Raw genomic sequence first — 17,410 nt, 5'->3', positions numbered from 1 at the left:
GATGTGAACAAAATTAATAAGTATTTATAATTGTTAACAAGCACAGGTGTCCTGCATATATGGTGGTGACCTCTATCAGTCATGGTCAACTATGGGTATAAATTGAAGCTGGAGTGGCCTCTCCATGGCGCAAGCTAGGGCAGAGTTGATATGGAGACCCATCTGTTGCCCATGTAGTGGGATCCCCTTCTCCATGCTAATGACAGGTTCAAAGGAATGATGAAAGCCAATCCAATTTGGTGCCAGCAGCATCCCAGGAGTTTCCGTGCTGGTGCTGGGAACAGCAATCAGCTACCATCAGAAGTCCAATTCTGGATTTTTCCTTGGGGTTTAGTCCCAAAGCCTTTCCTGTGAGCGGGTAGAGCCACAAGGCAGTGGAAGTTTAAAATCAGAGTTGTCCCTCTCCTAGATGAGTTACCATCTGTGATTAACGAGCCCCATCTGCCCAGAGCAACTGATTTCAAGGTGCCAGTGGCCCGCCTTTGCCCCTTCTCCTATCAGTGAGAACAGCTCAGCCGGGCATAAAAACTATGCCACACGTGAAGGCCAAGAATTGGACTTGGTTGTCAGAGGCTGTTTGACCCACACGCCATGAAGAGCATTTGTGTAGGAACGGGAGTTCATCCCCACTACCCCGCTTTGGCTATGACACCCTTTAGAAGCCCCTGCACGTATACTCTAAATAATTTCAGCTAACATAGGAACTTCACTGGGGCTTGCAGAGTCAGTTCAGAGACGAATGACATTAACCCCTGTTATTTTGAATATGTTCCAAACTTTTCTTTTGAAGGGTGGGAGGAACTGGAGCACCCAGAGGAAACCTACCCAGACGTGGGGAGAACATTACAAATTCCTTACAGACAGCTCAAGATAGTGCTAATCAACATTTACTTCAGAGTCTTCATCCAAGGCTAATGACTTAGTTCAGTTGCTCTCCATGGTGTCAGGGTTTAAGTAACTTTCAAAAAAACTCTGGGGAAATGCAAACCATGAGGCTGGCATGCTGATGGCAGTTTTCACTACAGGGCTTTGGACACAGGCACACTGGGGGAAACATTGACTTGCTCCATCCGGTGCAGTTCCACTTTGTACTCTTCCCTGAACAAATTGTGAGAAAGTTATCATCTTTATACTTAAAGATTTTCATTTCCAACTAATGAATCTGGGAGTTGAATTTGTGTGTGTGTTAGCCATCACGTCGCTGAAGGATGTCGACTCAGGGCAACTTAAAAAGAAAATTTTTTTCAAGTAAGCCTTTAGAAATATTCTTTCAGCTTTGATCAATTAACATTGAATAAATTGAAGCCCAAAGCATAGTAATTTCTTTCAAGGCTGGAACAGTGTCTAATCAGTACTGGCACCCCTTTTGTGTTTCCTTCTCTCTCCTTTCAATATGTTGTAGCCATAGAACACTACAGCATAGAAACAGGTCCTTCAGTGTCTTCCTTAGTCTGTGCTGAACCATTACCCTGCCAACCTACACGCACTCCATACTCCTCCCATATATATACCTGTCCAAACTTTTCTTAAATGTTAAAATTGAGCCTGCGTTCGTCACTTCAGCTGACAGCTCGTTCCATACTCTACCACTCCAGAGTTTCCCCTTAATGTTCCTCCCAAACTTCTCCCCTTTCACCCTTAGCCCATGTCTTCTAATTTGTATTTTGCCCAATCTCAGTGGAAAAAGCCTGCTTGCATTTACTCCATCTGCACCCCTCGTAATTTTGTATACTTTGATCAAATCTCCCCTCAGTCTTCTACAGTCCAGGGAATAAAGTCCTAACCTGTTTAACCTTTCCACGTACCTCAGTTCCTCAAGCCCCAGCAACATCCTAATAAATTTTCTCTGTAATCTCTCAGTTTTATTGATGTCTTTCCTGTAGTTAGAGTATTCTGTGCAGTTTTGTTCACCTAAATTTGGCCTCACCAAAAATATTAATTTCCCATTTCTCTTGTTTGAGGTGTATATAGATCGGCACAGCATTGTGGGTTGAAGGGCTAGTACTGTGCTGTGACATTCTATGTTCTGACTCTGTCACCACAGTATAATCCTGTTTGCCAACCTTGGTCTGCAGCCTGCCAACCTTGTTTGTCATGGTGTATTAAGCACGTGCATTCATTACCAACCTTTGGTTGGGATTGCCTAATCATTCCTCAATATGCCAGCGTGTTATTTTCCCATTCCTCTGTTTGGCTTGAATGCTAACATCCTTGCAATGAAATCATCTGCATCCTATTAAAGACTGATACACGTCATGCAACTATTGCCTGCAAAAGGTTCACTGAGTGAAGCACTGACCGTGAGATTTTGCTGAGAGATGCATGAAATCTTATCTAAAGTAGTGGTTGGCTGTTGTATTACAGTGTGCTGGAATAAATGGAGCAAGGAATTATCAAATTGCTTTTTAAATAAGAGGATTAACTCCGAAGTTAATTAAATTAATTTGATTGTCTGAGTTAAGGGAGTTGGTAAGTGTTTAATGAACAAATTGGATTAAGGTACCTTTTGCGCAGCTAATATACTGAGGTCCTCCATCAGCCAGCTCCCCACATCTCCATCGGGCACACAAAACTCAAAACGGTCAACCAGTTTACCTATCTCGGCTGCACCATTTCATCGGATGCAAGGATCGACAACGAGATAGACAACAGACTCGCCAAGGCAAATAGCGCCTTTGGAAGACTACACAAAAGAGTCTGGAAAAACAACCAACTGAAAAACCTCACAAAGATTAGCGTATAGAGAGCCGTTGTCATACCCACACTCCTGTTCGGCTCCGAATCATGGGTCCTCTACCGGCATCACCTACAGCTCCTAGAACGCTTCCACCAGCGTTGTCTCCGCTCCATCCTCAACATTCATTGGAGCGACTTCATCCCTAACATCGAAGTACTCGAGATGGCAGAGGCCGACAGCATCGAATCCATGCTGCTGAAGATCCAACTGCGCTGGGTAGGTCACGTCTCCAGAATGGAGGACCATCGCCTTCCCAAGATCGTGTTATATGGCGAGCTCTCCACTGGCCACCGTGACAGAGGTGCACCAAAGAAGAGGTACAAGGACTGCCTAAAGAAATTTCTTGGTGCCTGCCCCATTGACCACCGCCAGTGGGCTGATATCGCCTCAAACCGTGCATCTTGGCGCCTCACAGTTCGGCGGGCAGCAACCTCCTTTGAAGAAGACCGCAGAGCCCACCTCACTGACAAAAGACAAAGGAGGAAAAACCCAACACCCAACCCCAACCAACCAATTTTCCCCTGCAACCGCTGCAACCGTGTCTGCCTGTCCCGCATCGGACTTGTCAGCCACAAACGAGCCTGCAGCTGACGTGGACATTACCCCTCCATAAATCTTCGTCCACGAAGCCAAGCCAAAGAGAAAGAGAAAGATACTGGAATGAGATGCTACCAGCCAATGCACAAGTTGAAGGAACAAGTTTGATTCTATTACATTTGGCACAGAGACAATTTGGCCCGCTACTCGAAAAGATGTCAAGTGAATGTGTCCAGATTAATTCTGTTCCATATACAGCATAAACTATCTGAGGCACATTGATTAAACCTTCACCAAACTGCATATCTGTGTTTAATTATCCCATTATGTTTTTGGCATCATCTGCAGCACTTTTAGAGGGTTGTGTGCTGCCAGTCACGGGTGCATGTGCACCTCTGATAATGATGCAATCCTACATGCATGGAAGATGTTATGAATGGCTCAAGCTAAGTGGCAAATAGCAGCCGTGCTTCAGATGCTAGGCAAGGAACGCTAACCATGTCCCCTTCTCCCCTGGTTAGGCCTTTATCCAGACACCTTCAGAAAAATTTTTTTTAAACCAAATTCTATAAATTATTGACAAAAGGAAATCTGTTCAAAGTTTCTTCCACCCTTTGTTTTGAATCCATACATTTCCATCTCTGTACATTGTTACATTCATTTCTTTTTACCCCATTGCAGCATCTTGTCATTATTCCCCCCCCCCCCAAGTTGTTTGAGAGGCTTCCCCTCAGTCTCAGCACCTCAGTGCCCAGTAACAGGAGGACTCAAGACTGTGGTCCTTCCCCTCAGTGCCCTCGCGTTGGCTGCACCAAGCCTCAGCGTGTCTCTCAGCATGTCATCCTGCAGCCTGAAATGTGCCAGTCGGCAGCATCCCAGACCAACATCTCAGTGTGCTGAAAGGCCAATAGGTTTCGGGGAGGAAAAGGGCATCTTTAACCAAGTTGATGGTCTTCCAGCATTTGCTGGAAGTCTTACTCAGTGTGTGTCCCCGGGAACAGCCTATAAATCAGAGAGTCCTCTGATTCGCTGCTGCTGGGGATGAACTGTGACAAGGACCCTTGTATCCTCCTCCATACATTTCTGCATTCTGCAAAGAGGTAGGCGACTGGCTCCACTCCATTGCATTTATCTTAGGGACAACATGCATTGTAGGTAATGTTCCGGTTGTACAGGAAGGATCTGTCAGGCCAGGTTCTGGTGCTTGTTTGTAACCACTGGCAATGATGCATTGCATTCTGCCAGATGACATGGACAGTCTCCGGGAACCATCCCACTGTGTTATCGCGTGCTCGACTCTCAGTGTCTGCAGGACATTCCATGCTGACCACTGCCTGATGGTCTTGTGGTTAAAGGTGTTTGTTGGAAAAACTTTTCCATGAAGGATAGGTGATTTGGCAAAATCTGGGACATTGTGTGGCAAGAGAGCCAGACCTATCCTTCACAACACCTGGGACAGGTAGAACCCTCAGTATATAGTGGCACTTGATGCCCTCGTACTTTGGTTCCATGCACAGCTTGATACATGGAACACAACAGAGAGGGCTTACCGCGAACCTCCACCCCATAAAATGATAAAAGGAGAAGACAAAATGACCTGACTCAGTGTGTAAAAGCAGATGACACAATTTTCTTGTTTATTTTCATTGTGTGATGACATTGTTTAATGCTTTTATTGTATTGTATATGTTGAACATTTAATGGGTTTGGAGGGGGGAGGGAAGGTAGGGGGAGAAAAAAGGGGAGAAAATGCCACTGTGTATATTTAAGAGGGAAATGATTGTATGTATTTTGATTGATATGGTTCGTAGTGTGAAAAATTAAAAAAAGAGAAATGACCAGGGCAGGCAGGCAATACAACTGAATGACTGAGAAAACACTGTTTAGAGAAGGAACGTTCTTAAAAACAGACGGATGAAGCTGAGACCTGGGCCTGAGGATGGTGTGCAAATGGTGTTTGGGAAAGCTGGGAGCTCACAACTAATTTAGGTCAGTGACATATTGGGTCATTGAACATTTGGGCTTGTACCATTTTTGAGAAAGGGTGTCACGCACAGGGAGTGAATCACATTATGTTTGACCTTTTGGACTCGGGCTATTTTTAACCCTTCATAATATATACTCCGGACTGGGTTTATGGGTAAACTATAGTATGAATACCAATAAGAACCAGCTGGCGGTTGGGTATAAAACCAGTCCCAAAAGTCCAAGTGGTTAAAGGGAGATAGGAACTGAAAATTTAAAAAAAAATTTTAATGAATTTTTTAAAAGTTTGACGTGCAGCATGGTTCCAGGCCCTTTCGGCCCACGAGCCCATGCTGTCCAAATACCCCAATTAGACTACAAACCCCATAAGGTTTTGGAGGGTGGAGAAAACTGGAGCATCCGGAGAAAACCCATGCAGTTCACAGAGAGAATGTACAAACTCCTGACACAGCACTGGATTCGAACTTGGGACGCTGGCGCTAACCGTGTTGGATTTCCCCACCTCGCTGCTCGGCCTTCATTTAGCTGAGCGATCATTCAGACACATTGCTGCTCATTCTGAGTTGATCCCATCGAGCTAGTTTGTGAGCAGCTTGAATCTGGTGTTGGAAGTGGTGGCTGTATTGTTTCCAGGCTCTGACTGGGCGGCTCAGCACGCGGCTTGCTCGAGGGCGGCCACAGCTAAACCGCCCGCTGTGCCAGGGAGCTCCAGCTTGTGACAGCACTCACCACCCTCTGGCAGCTGCTCAGTCCATGACATCAGTCTTTTCTTTTTGGATCTAAATTTGAAAACAACAGGAACAACTGTGCACTTCGAATCCGGTTTAAAAATGGAACCATTATTAACACGAGTTAGTTCTGGCCACTATATTTGGATTGAGGGAGGAACTGTTGTTAGTGTTTATCTAAAAGAGGGATTAAACCATATTTAAATGTAAGTACTTTTTACCCCCTCCATAAATCTTCGTCCGCAAAGCCAAGCCAAAGAAATGTAAGTACTCCTTGATGGAGTACATCACTGTGACTGTCCTGACCTGATGGTGCAGGCTTGTATAAAACCAGTCTTGCACACTTCTGTCCTCTCACATCTTGGTATTCAAGTCACTGGAAATGAAATAAGGTATTTAATTCCCTGTCATCCAGGGAGATATTGATAGATAAAGACAAATATAAGACATGGGAACAGAAATAGGTTATTCCTCCTATTGAGTCTGTCCTTGCAATTTAATCATGTTGATCCATTTTCCTACTCAGTCCCACTGCCCGGCCTTTGATGGCGGGGGGGGGGGGGTGTGGAGGGGGGGTACACTTCCTAAAAGGAATGTTGCTGAAAGTGGCTGGAAAGGGGGAGGGCTGATGACACCGTCAGCCCATGACCCAAGTGCGAATTTTAAAGTTAAAACACACAATGCTGGGCCCTTTTGCGAACTCGGCCCTTTCACTTCCCGGCGTGAATGCCTGATGTCACGGTGGCAGGCGGCACTACTGCACCACTCGCTCCGCCTCCCAGCTCTGCTCTCCATAAAGGCAATGTGGGATCCGCATTATAGGTCATGAGTTGGTTTTGATGTAGGGTTTCACAATGAAAGTACCCCATCAGGGAGTATTTATACTTAAATAAGTGCATGATAATACACTTTCCGACATTGTATTTCATAAAGAGAGAAGGACATAAGAAAAAGGAGCAGGAGCAGCCCATCAAGCCTGCTCCGTTGTTCAATCACAAGTCCATGGCTAATCTGGCTGTTGAGTTAGCTCCACTTCCCTGCAATTTTCCCCACCACCCTTACTGTGCAAATATCTATCTCTCTACTGTACGTGTTGCATATAATTAATGAGGCAGTCTACTTGGGCAGAGAATTCCACAGGTTCACTGCTCTCTGTTCTGTGATGGGTGTTTTTGTTGTGTTTGGTGAACCAAAAAAAAAAGTTCCATAGAACATTAATATTGACCTACCACCAATTGCAGTTTGCAAATTAGACTTTCGATTCACTCCCAGCCTCCAGTGTGGACCTGCTTCCAACGTAAAAGGATCAACCCCTTTTTTTTAAAACAGGGTCTCATTGAGCTGGCACAGTTCGTGTAGTAGTTAACTCAGCACTATTACAGCTCCAACGACCTGGTGCTGTCTGTAAGGAGTTTGTGCATTCTCCCCGTGTCTTCGTGGGTTTCCGCCAGGCCACCTTTCCAAACAATCTACGATGGTTGGAGTTATTGGGTGGCACAGGCTAGTGGGTCAGAAGAGCCTGTATGTCTGCATTTAAATTGTCTTAAAATATTCCAGAAACAACAGCCCAAATTTGTCATTTTTCCCCTGTACTTTAACCCATGTCTGAGTTGGCACATTCTGTGTAATCCAGAATTCACTTTTTGCTCACTGATGTAAAAGCCCCGGATTTCTGAACCTGTCAAAAAGGTTTTTTTTTCACATTTGATGTATAAGGACCACTAAAGCTTTTTCAGATGATTTGTTGGTTTATTCCTATTTATAAAGTGTTGTTTTGTCCTTTTAAAGTGGATGTGTGCTCTGGAATTCAGTTGCTATGGTTTTATCCATTAATTTAATCTATTAATATTTCTTTATAACTCAAACCTTCTATCTGGCTTATATCTGCTCTGCCAAGAGAGTTGCATATTTTTGTCATTGGATAACTAACTTTGTTTTGTGATCCAAGTTGCTTCTGAATATGGTGAACAAGTGTGCCAACAGCACAATGTTGTGGAGGATACAAGTGTCCACTGCAAAAGCGAGAATCTTCCAGTGGCCATCCTTTTCAATTCCCCATCCATTCCATTGCTGACATGTCTGTCCATGGTCTCATGCACTGCCAGACTGAGACCACCTGCAAATTGGAGGAACAACACCTCATCTTACCTCTGGGCTCCCTCCAACCGGATGGAAATAATATCGACCTCCAGTTTCCGTTAAACCTCCCCATTTTCTTTCCCCTTTCCCCCATCTCTGTCTCTCTCTTCCCTTTTCCCTCCATCTCCTTTCCCAGAGCCAAAATTAAATCTTGCCTTTCCTCTTATCAGATGCATTTAATACCTTTTGGCTCTTCGTACTGGTCTCCTTCAATTCTTGCCTTTCCTCTTATCAGATACAGTTAACACCTTTTGGCTCTTCGGACTGGTCTCCTTCCCCTCCCATTCTTCCCCCTTTCTCTCTCCTTCCAGTCTTTATTCCGATGCCTTCCTTATTTTGCTTGTACCTTGAAGAAGGGCTAAGGCCCAAAACTTATATTTAAAAAGTGTGGCTAAATGGTTTGAAGTAACCAAAAGGAAACTGAGAATGGCTTGGAACCCTTTATGCTAAAAATATGGTAACATTTTAAGAAAGGAAAGTCAAAGAAAAATGCAGGACCAGTTAGACAACAGTAGGTAGAATGGAATTTTACAGAATACTGATCAAGGCGAGCTGCAGTACAGTTCCCTTCCTTGCATAGTGGAATGCCAGACCCCAGTCTGTCCCACAGTCTCACTTATCCAGGAGCCCCCTGGATGTAGCATTGCAGGTGCACCAAAAATCTTTGGGGGCCTGTGTTGATGGCTGCGCTGGGGTCTTCCCACTAGTGCAAAGGCCAGGAGATTTCATGCTCCTACTTGGCCATTTGCTAGGTTACTGGTCTCCTTTCTTCCTATCACTGTGTGGAAGGTTGTAAAGCACCAGAACAAAAAATGGGGTCCTGCTCCTCAACTTTCTTTTTCTGTGCCTGGTCAAGGAAACTGTTTTGTTGTACTGGGTGGGTTCATTCCAAGCCCTGATGAAGTGCGTTTGTATTCATAGGCGTTTGAAGTGGCGGAGAAGGAACTGGGAATTCCTGCACTGTTGGATGCAGAAGACATGGTTGCAATGCGTGTTCCGGATCGGCTCAGCATTCTGACGTACGTGTCTCAGCTCTACAACTACTTCACCAACCAGACCCACGGTAAGGAGCCAGCCTTTGGAATGTTGATTCAATTTTCAACTTATTCAGTCAAAGATTGGACTTTTGGTTTTATTCGGGCAGTAGTTCAGCCAAAGGTTAAGTGAAGTCAAAGTGAGTTACAAAGACCTGATTTTTCCAAATGTGCAAGGTATGCAGTTCTTACACTGGATCTCCTCAGAATCAGAATTTATTTGTCATGCACGTGCCATGAAGATCGTGGTCTTGCAGCAGCATCTCAGTGCAAACATTTATACAAACCACCTTACAAAATAAATGCAAACAGTGCACAAAAAAGACAAAGTGTTCATTTGGAAATCTGATGGCAGAGAGGAAGAAGCTATCCTTGTGCCACTGGGTGCTCATCTTCAGGCTCCTGTACCTTTTTCCCCGATGGTAGCAGAGTGAAGAGGACATCCCCTGGATGGTGAGGGTCCTTGAGGTTAGAGGCTGCTATTTTAAGACATCGCCGTTTGTAGATGTCCTCAATGGAGTGAAGCCTGGTGCTCACGATGTTGCAGGCTGAGTTTACAACCGTCTGGAATTTTTTCTTGTCCTGAGAATTGGGACTTCTACACCGGATAGTGATGCAATCAGTCAAAATGCTCTCCACGATCCACCTATAGAAGATTCCGAGAGTCTTCAGTGACATACCGAATCTCCTCAAACTCCTCACAAAGTCTTGTCGCTGGCGAACCTCCTTCTTCATGATTTCATCGACGTGGAGGCTCCAGGACAGATCTTAGATGTTGACACTCTCCAATACTGACCCCTTGATGAGGACTGGTTCGTGTTCTCTTGGTTTCCTCCTGAAGTCCATAATCATCTCCTGTCCACTGTCCTGTATCAGCAGTCTCTTGTCTCGACATAATTCTAGTGCCAAGGAGGCAATGGAGGTGCTCAGCAAGTCAGGCAACATCCAAGATACTCTATTGTTCTGTAATAAAACAAGTAATATTACATGAAAGTTCATGGTCATTCAACATTTTGTGCATGCCATCTCCCCTTCCCACTCTGATCTTGACAATTGCCAAAAGGGGGAAGAAGGGACAAGAGGTGAAAGGATGCTGGAATATTAAGATGCGGATAGGGAGGTAGGGACACGACTACTGTGATGGGAAGTTGGAAAGAAAAATGGGAACAGGAGCTTGCAGGGGACAATACACAAACATCCCTCAAGGTCGCACACAGGTTGATAGGATAGTTAGGAAGGCCTATGGGATGCTGGGCTTCATTAATAGGGGGATTGAGTTCAGGAGTAGAGAGGCCATGTTGCAACTCTACAGATCTCTGGTAAAAGCACACTTAGATTATTTGTGTTCAGTTTGGTCACCTAATTATAGGAAGGATGTGCAGAGGAGATTTACCAGGATGATACCTGGATTGGAAAACAAGTCTTATAAGGCAAGGTTGGTGGAGCTGGGACTTTTCTCTTTGGAGCGAAGAAGGATGAGAGGAGACTTAATAGAGGTCAACAAGATTATGAGCAGCATAGATAGGGTGCTCAGCCAGTGCCTTTTTCCCTGGGAAGGAATAGCAAACACCAGAGGACGTGTACAGAGTTAAGGGAGGGAAGTTTAGAGATCAGTGGTAATTTTTTTTTACAGAGTTGTGGGTGCCTGGAATGCCTTACCAGGGGTAGTGGTGGAGGCTGGAACATTAGAGACATTTAAGAGACTCTTAGACAGACACAGGGATGAAAGAAAAATAAAGGGTTACAGGGTAGGGTGGGTTTAGTACTTTTTTTAAGGAATATACAGGTCAGCGTAACATTGAGGGCCGAAGGGCCCTGAACTGTGCTATGTTCGAAGATCATGCAACATCCATAGGAAGTAAAGGGTAACCAGTGTTTCAGGCCAGGTAGACCTGCTTCATTTCTCCAGCACATTTGTTCATTGTACTCGGCCCCAGTATTTGCAGACTATCTTGTTTTAACTGCAAGTAAAGAAGAGATGGAAACAGAGGAACTGAATAGCGATGGGGGCAACCTCGAGCTTTACCATCTCCTCAGAAGTTATTACTAGGGTTCAGTCATCCAAACAGCAACAAATTGTTACCATAATAATTGTCACGTTACAGTAGTGTCCATTGCAAAATAAGGAGGCAAAAAAGGAGGAAATTAAAAGGATAATAAGTAGTTGGAACTTTAGTGCTAGTGAAACTACAGCCAAAACCGATGGAATAATGTTGCAGACATCTAGGACAATGGACAAAAGTGCTGGAGAAACCCAGCAGGTCGTGCAGCATCCATAGGGAGTAAAAAGCAATTGACATTTCTGAGCTGGGCCCTTTGTCAAGAATCTTGGCAAAGGGGCAAGGCCCGGAACGCCAACTGCTTTTCACTTCCTACGGATGCTGCACGACCTGCTGGGTTTCTCCAGCACTTCTGTGTTTGGGCCTCAATCCCAGCATCTGCAGTTTTTCTTGGTTAACTCCAGCAAGCCTTGAAGAGTTATTAGCATTATGAATGGGGAACTCCTGGGCCTTGTTTCTTTGAGATTGTTGCAGCACATTCCTCTGAGAGCTTGTTGTCCCCAGTTTCTGTCAGCTGCTCGCCGTGTTTCTCTTGCCATCATTTTCTGCACCCGTCACCTGTTACCCTAAACAGTAAAAGACCTAAAATCCGAACTTCTCAGGGATCTGGGTTCTCAAGCAGCACTTTCAAAATTAAAATTTAAGGAGAATAAACAGGTAAATTTTGATAGTTTATTAACTAAACATTTTTTCATATCTAAAACAATAAATATGTTTTCTTACATTTCTGAGCCATATGGTCACTTGTTGCCACTGTGCATCTGTGGTGCTTTAATCTGGATTCCTGGCATCTGGATTTTCGATATTTACTGCAAATACTTTTTCTAAGTTCCTTTTCAAGTGGTTTGAACTTTGTGTACCTCAGATGATTCTACAGATCATTGGTTTTCATATTCATTCTCAACATTCCCCACCGTTTGCATTTTCATCAGGCACTGGTCCACAACTCGGCCTATAACTTTCTGCAATGAAACCAGCCATTATGTTCTCCAGTGCAATCAATTTTACAATACTGAATGTGCTTTCTCAGTGCAACTACTGGCAAAATCCATCAGTGATCTGGCGTGAGTTGTGTGTTGGAATGGCCACCTATCTCTGACCACTTGCACAAGCCTAAGCTGTGGTCTTCTCCAATTCTTTGTTCAACGTGTTGCTGAGACCAGCCAACTTCTCCTCCCACTCCCCAAGTCAGCTGATAGCATTAATTTCCTCTTACCGTTCACCTCCATTTCCAAATGCCCATTGACCTGGTATACCTCTCATCTTTCTCCAAGCGCCCATTTCTCTCTGCCACACATAAAGAGCTTGTGCTCACTGTTCCTCTGTCCATATTTGAACTTCTTTAGTGAAACAAGAAAACAAAATCTATAGGTATTGTGATTGTACAGGTTGTACCTCTTTAATCCGGTGATGTTGGGACCTGGCCATTGCTGGACCACAGAAAACGGAAATTGACCCCTAAGGGAACTTCCTATGTAAACATATCAAAGATAGAACAAAGCTTAAAACAGGCGGCATGGTTAGCATTAGCGATTAGTGCAACGTATTTACAGCGACAGCAATCAGGACCAGGGTTCGAGTCCCATGCTGTCTGTAAGGAGTTTGTACTAATGGGGGCAGATTCAACTGTGTTGGACTGCGGGAGTTACTGGATCACATAGTGCTAGATAAGAGAGGTACATCCTGTCGTAAATACTCAACAGCTTCGGCAGTGTCCGTAGGAGTCAAAATGTGTCACCAAAATTTCGGGCCTGAGCCCTTTGTCAGGGTATGAACAAAAAGCAGGCAGGCGCCTGAATTAAAAAGCAGGGGGAGGGAAGAAGGGGTGGGAGAGGAGTGCAGGCCAACAAGAGGTGGTCATGGGCAGGAAGGAAGTGAGAAATGATCAGGAAGGGGATAGCTGTGAATGCAGAGCTGCAGGGAAGGAGAGAGGGATAGGAAAGAGAGAGAGAGACAAGGGGAGGGGAGCTGGAGGAAAGGAGACAGATGGATATGGAACAAGAGACGGCAGAGTGGAAACTGGGAGAGTTGCTGTTAATGCCATCTAGTTGGAGGGTGCCTTTCTTCTTTACTCAGGTTCCTATCTACTTCAAAGCACTGAGAGGAGTTCTTATTAAACCCGTGCATTACTTTGTATGTGACTCTGACTTCCTAATTCTTCTCAGATCACAAGACTAGTTTGTTGGGAACTACAAGGGTGATGAGTGATTGGAATGATAATGCACTCAAGAAAGCCTTTACTTGTATCTAGTGACAACAGTTGACAGAAATTAGGCAATAACAGTTCCCCAATAGTCTGGTTCCAATCTTAACCAGTCGTACCCAAAGAATGACCTGCAATATCTTCCCTTCCCACTCATGCACTGTTCCCTGTGGATACCCTCAAGAATCAATCCTTCACTACGTTCCTGTTTTTTTTGATCTGCCCACTTCTTCCTGACAATTTCTGTGAACATCAAAACCCCAATAAACTGGAGAAAGTCAGCAGGTCAAACAGTGGACTTTATATAGCAAAGATAAAGATACATCACCAACCTTCCTCAAGTGTCAAGTTTCATCTATATGGTGATGCTCAGCTTTACCTCACTATTCCTGTGGATCCTTCCATCATCTCTGATTGGTTGCATGAATGGTCCACCGACCTCAAAAGATGAGCAGCAACTTGTTAGTTGTGTGTTGGGAAGATCACAGTCATTGTATTTCCTCTGTTTCACACTCTGTTCCTAGCCGATGGCACGAAACCCTCCCTGTCTACTGTCGGACAAATCCAACCTGTTGCAAATTAAATATGGATCTAAGTCAGCATTCTCTTGCCCTTGGGTTGACTACCTTATTCTTTAAGCCCACTCCCAAATCAATAGCGTACCCGACTGTTTCTTCTCCAGATGCATTAAAAATCCCACCAGCCTCTGCATCCAACAAATCATGCTCTGCATTTTTGGCACCTACTACCACCAGACACATCGTCTCCTCCTGACTCCCTCGTCCACTCCTCCCTCTGCACCAATACCTCCCTTGGTACCTACCTCTGTGACCACAAGAAATGCTCCACTTGCTCCCTTACCACCAGTCGGGGCCCCAAACAGTCCTTTCAAGTGAAACAACACTTCACGTGAATTTGCAGGGATCATCTACTGCATCTGATGCTCCTGTTGTGGCCTCCTCTACATCGGGGAGTCTGGGCACAGACTGGGAGATTGCTCTGTACAGCACCTCCTCTCTGTCCGCTGCAATAGCGTGGATCTCCCAGTGGCCACCTATTTCAATTCCCCATCCCATTCCCTCGCTGTCGTGTCTGTCCATGGTCTCATGGACTGCCAGTCTGAGACCACCCACAAATTGGAAGAACAACACCTCACCTGTCTGGGCATACTTCAACCAGATGGCGTTAACATCTACTTCTCATTTCCGTTAAATCTCATCCCCCGCTTCCCCCCCATATCCTTATGTGTCGCCTTTCCTCTAGCTTTGTCCCTCTTTCTCTTTCCCTCTTTCTGTATTCACAATTAGCACCTTTCCTCTCCCTTTTTCTATCCATGACCAGATATTATATTTTGGCCTGTCAACCTCTGCTGCTCCCCCAGGCATTTTCTGCTTTTTCCTCACACCTTGAAGGGCGCAGGCCCAAAATTTTGGCTGTAGATCTCTACCTCTTATAGACACTCTGTGACCTGCTGAGATCCTCCAGCATTTTTTTCCCCCCGACAACCACAGCGTCTGCAGGCTTTTCTGTTGCCCACGAAAATGTTCTTGAGTGGCATCATCATTCCATTCAACTCATCACCCTTGTTTCTCCTGACAAAGCGGACCTCTGGTCTGCAACGCCTCCATATCAAAACTCAAATCCCTGAAGGACCTGCCATTCTCGTTTACTGTATCCTCCTCCAGTTTGTAACCCCAGAGAACTTCAATTCTTGCTTACACAATCTTTTATTCGGTTACAGTTGACATATGTATCGGCAGCTGTCTAATGTCTAGGCTCTGGATTTTTTCTCTAAACCTCTGCCTGTCTGCTTCCTCAGAATGGTTTTTTGCTTTTTCATAATGTTCTTTTGCTAAATTAAAACCATAAGAAGAGTGTTGTGGGAGTAGGAAAAAATCAGTTGTAGTCAAAACTCTTTGATAGTATGAGACTTTAAAAGGCCAGTAAAGATATTGAAAGACACAAAAACATTCAGAGGGAATTTTAAACATCATTATAGAAGTAAACATCTCTATGTAATTTACAATTTTCACAATTGTTTTTGCGAGGGCAAGGGTGGGGGTGACCCTGAAATTCTTTTCAAAAAAGTATTTGAATGAGATAACTGATCTTAGTGAAAAGTTGTCAGTAAAGGATTTAAACAGGTTAGTGCATTCTCAAAATTCTTTATATACATGTAAAACCAATGGTTTTGTGGAGTCAGCAAAGGGAACAATTTTGCTTCTTTTATCGGAATAATTTGTGAACAAAAGAACAAGAAATCCTGGGTTTTGTGAAATAAAGACATCAGGAAGTTTTGCTAAACCTTTGCACATGAAATGAGTTTGGCCTCTGCTGGAGTTTAATACTGGGCCCCACACCACAGAAAGGAAGTTCAGGTTGTAAAGCAAGAAGTTTGAATCGTTCCAAGAATCAGCTGTTAAAGTTGTGCAGCAAAATGGGGGAAGCCAAGGTTTCCCCTCTTGCAAGGACTTGACCAGGTGGAGATTTGATGGGTGTTCAAGGTGAGGAAGGTTTATGCAACCTAAAACAAAGCGTATACAATGACTAAGAAGTCATAATGTTTGTGTTTATCTTTTAGTTTTGCAAATTTACAGTCAACCTCTCCATGATTACTTCTGGTTCCCTTTCTCTTGTCTATTTTTAGAAGCTTCAAGCTACTCCCATTGATTGTATTGTTAGTTAAAAACCATGATCTGTTTCAAAAGCACAGATTACAGACTAATCTGTAGTTGTTCGCGCAGCATGGAGCCACTTGACAAGTGGTTTGGAACATCACTTATATTTGTTTAGTATTGGGGGAGAGCAGATAAGAAGAGTGTAATGTCCCATATGGGAACCTCTGTATATAGGAAAAAAAATCGTCATCCTGGGCTTTGGGATTTGTGGCTTTTTCTAGGACATATCCTGCATGAAATCTAGTTTGCTTTCTAGACTGATGCAAGTTCTAGGAGCATAAACGAGTATTTAAAGTTGTGCTGTAAACATAAATTACATTGGAAAGAACAGTTCGGATGGTTTAGCCCCATGAACGTTCTGCCATTCAAGTACGATTGTGACTGAACTGTTCCCCCGATTGTGACTGAACTGTTCCCCGATTTCATAAACGCGCCTCTTCCCTTATAAGATCTTAACAATCCATTTAAAAAAATCTTTGCATCTCTATAATTTAAATGTAATTATTAATGTAGCAGCTTTTGTTATTTGTAAAATAGATCAGATACTATTTATTGTTGTGTAATAAAACAGAAATGTAATATTACACAAAATTGCCTTCAGTTCAAACCATCAGCAAATGGAGCCCAGATCCAAACCTCCAACACGATGAGGAAGCCTTCAGTAACCAGGGACTTTCAAGAGCCTTTTTTGCCTCCAGAGTCCTCTCAAATCCAAGTTTAGGTATCTGGTTCTCATGAGCCAGTCTCCAGCAGCCTGGAGTGAATCCTTTGACCTCCAGTCCCCAGCTGCCCGCAGCCTGTGTGGGTTCCTCGCCTACATGTTGACAACAGCTTGCCGTGTGTGTGTGTCCTTCTGCGCAGAGGCCCATCGCTCATCCACCACCGTCCTCTGCTTCTCCTTCCTGACGGAGATGTGTTCTCCCTGGTACTAATGCCCCATACCATTTCCCTGCTCCCAGAGTCTGCAATCCTTGAGGCCACAGCCAAACACAGGCGCTGCCATCTTGGGCCCAAAAAGTACAGTCGATTCCTTTAACAGACCGTTTAAAGCCTGTTGGGAGCTGACAGCAGTAGGACCCTGCAGAAGAGGGCTGTGTCTCCACTCCCCGCTCTCCCCAGGTCTGTTCCGGCAGCATTGCCATCAGTTCCAAATGTTAATTTGCAAAACATTTTATGGTGCAATGTAGTTAGCATTTGGGAGACACCAGCTGATAAGGGGGAAAATAGATATATTTGTGGCCCCCAAAAGTAAAAGGCATGGATATCTAAAGGAGAAAATATTGAAGGAATGTGTGGTATTTGGGAGAC

The 17,410-nt window shown here is 44.3% G+C and overlaps 1 protein-coding gene across 1 annotated transcript in view; it reads left to right on the top strand.

The window, feature by feature from the left end:
* The window catches only part of micall1a (MICAL-like 1a), an 84,048-nt gene that overhangs the window by 22,516 nt on the left and 44,122 nt on the right, over window positions 1-17,410 (top strand). Inside the window, exon 3 of the mRNA XM_069908354.1 lies at window positions 9,049-9,190. Within this exon, the coding sequence (XP_069764455.1) occupies window positions 9,049-9,190 (142 nt within the window). The remainder of the gene's footprint in view (window positions 1-9,048; window positions 9,191-17,410) is intronic.

The sequence above is a fragment of the Narcine bancroftii genome, chromosome 13, assembly GCF_036971445.1.
Source record: "Narcine bancroftii isolate sNarBan1 chromosome 13, sNarBan1.hap1, whole genome shotgun sequence".
In the NCBI taxonomy this organism is placed as follows: Eukaryota; Metazoa; Chordata; class Chondrichthyes; order Torpediniformes; family Narcinidae; genus Narcine; species Narcine bancroftii.
The sequence above is the reverse complement of the archived record's forward strand: the minus strand, read 5'-3'. Positions and strand labels throughout refer to the sequence as shown.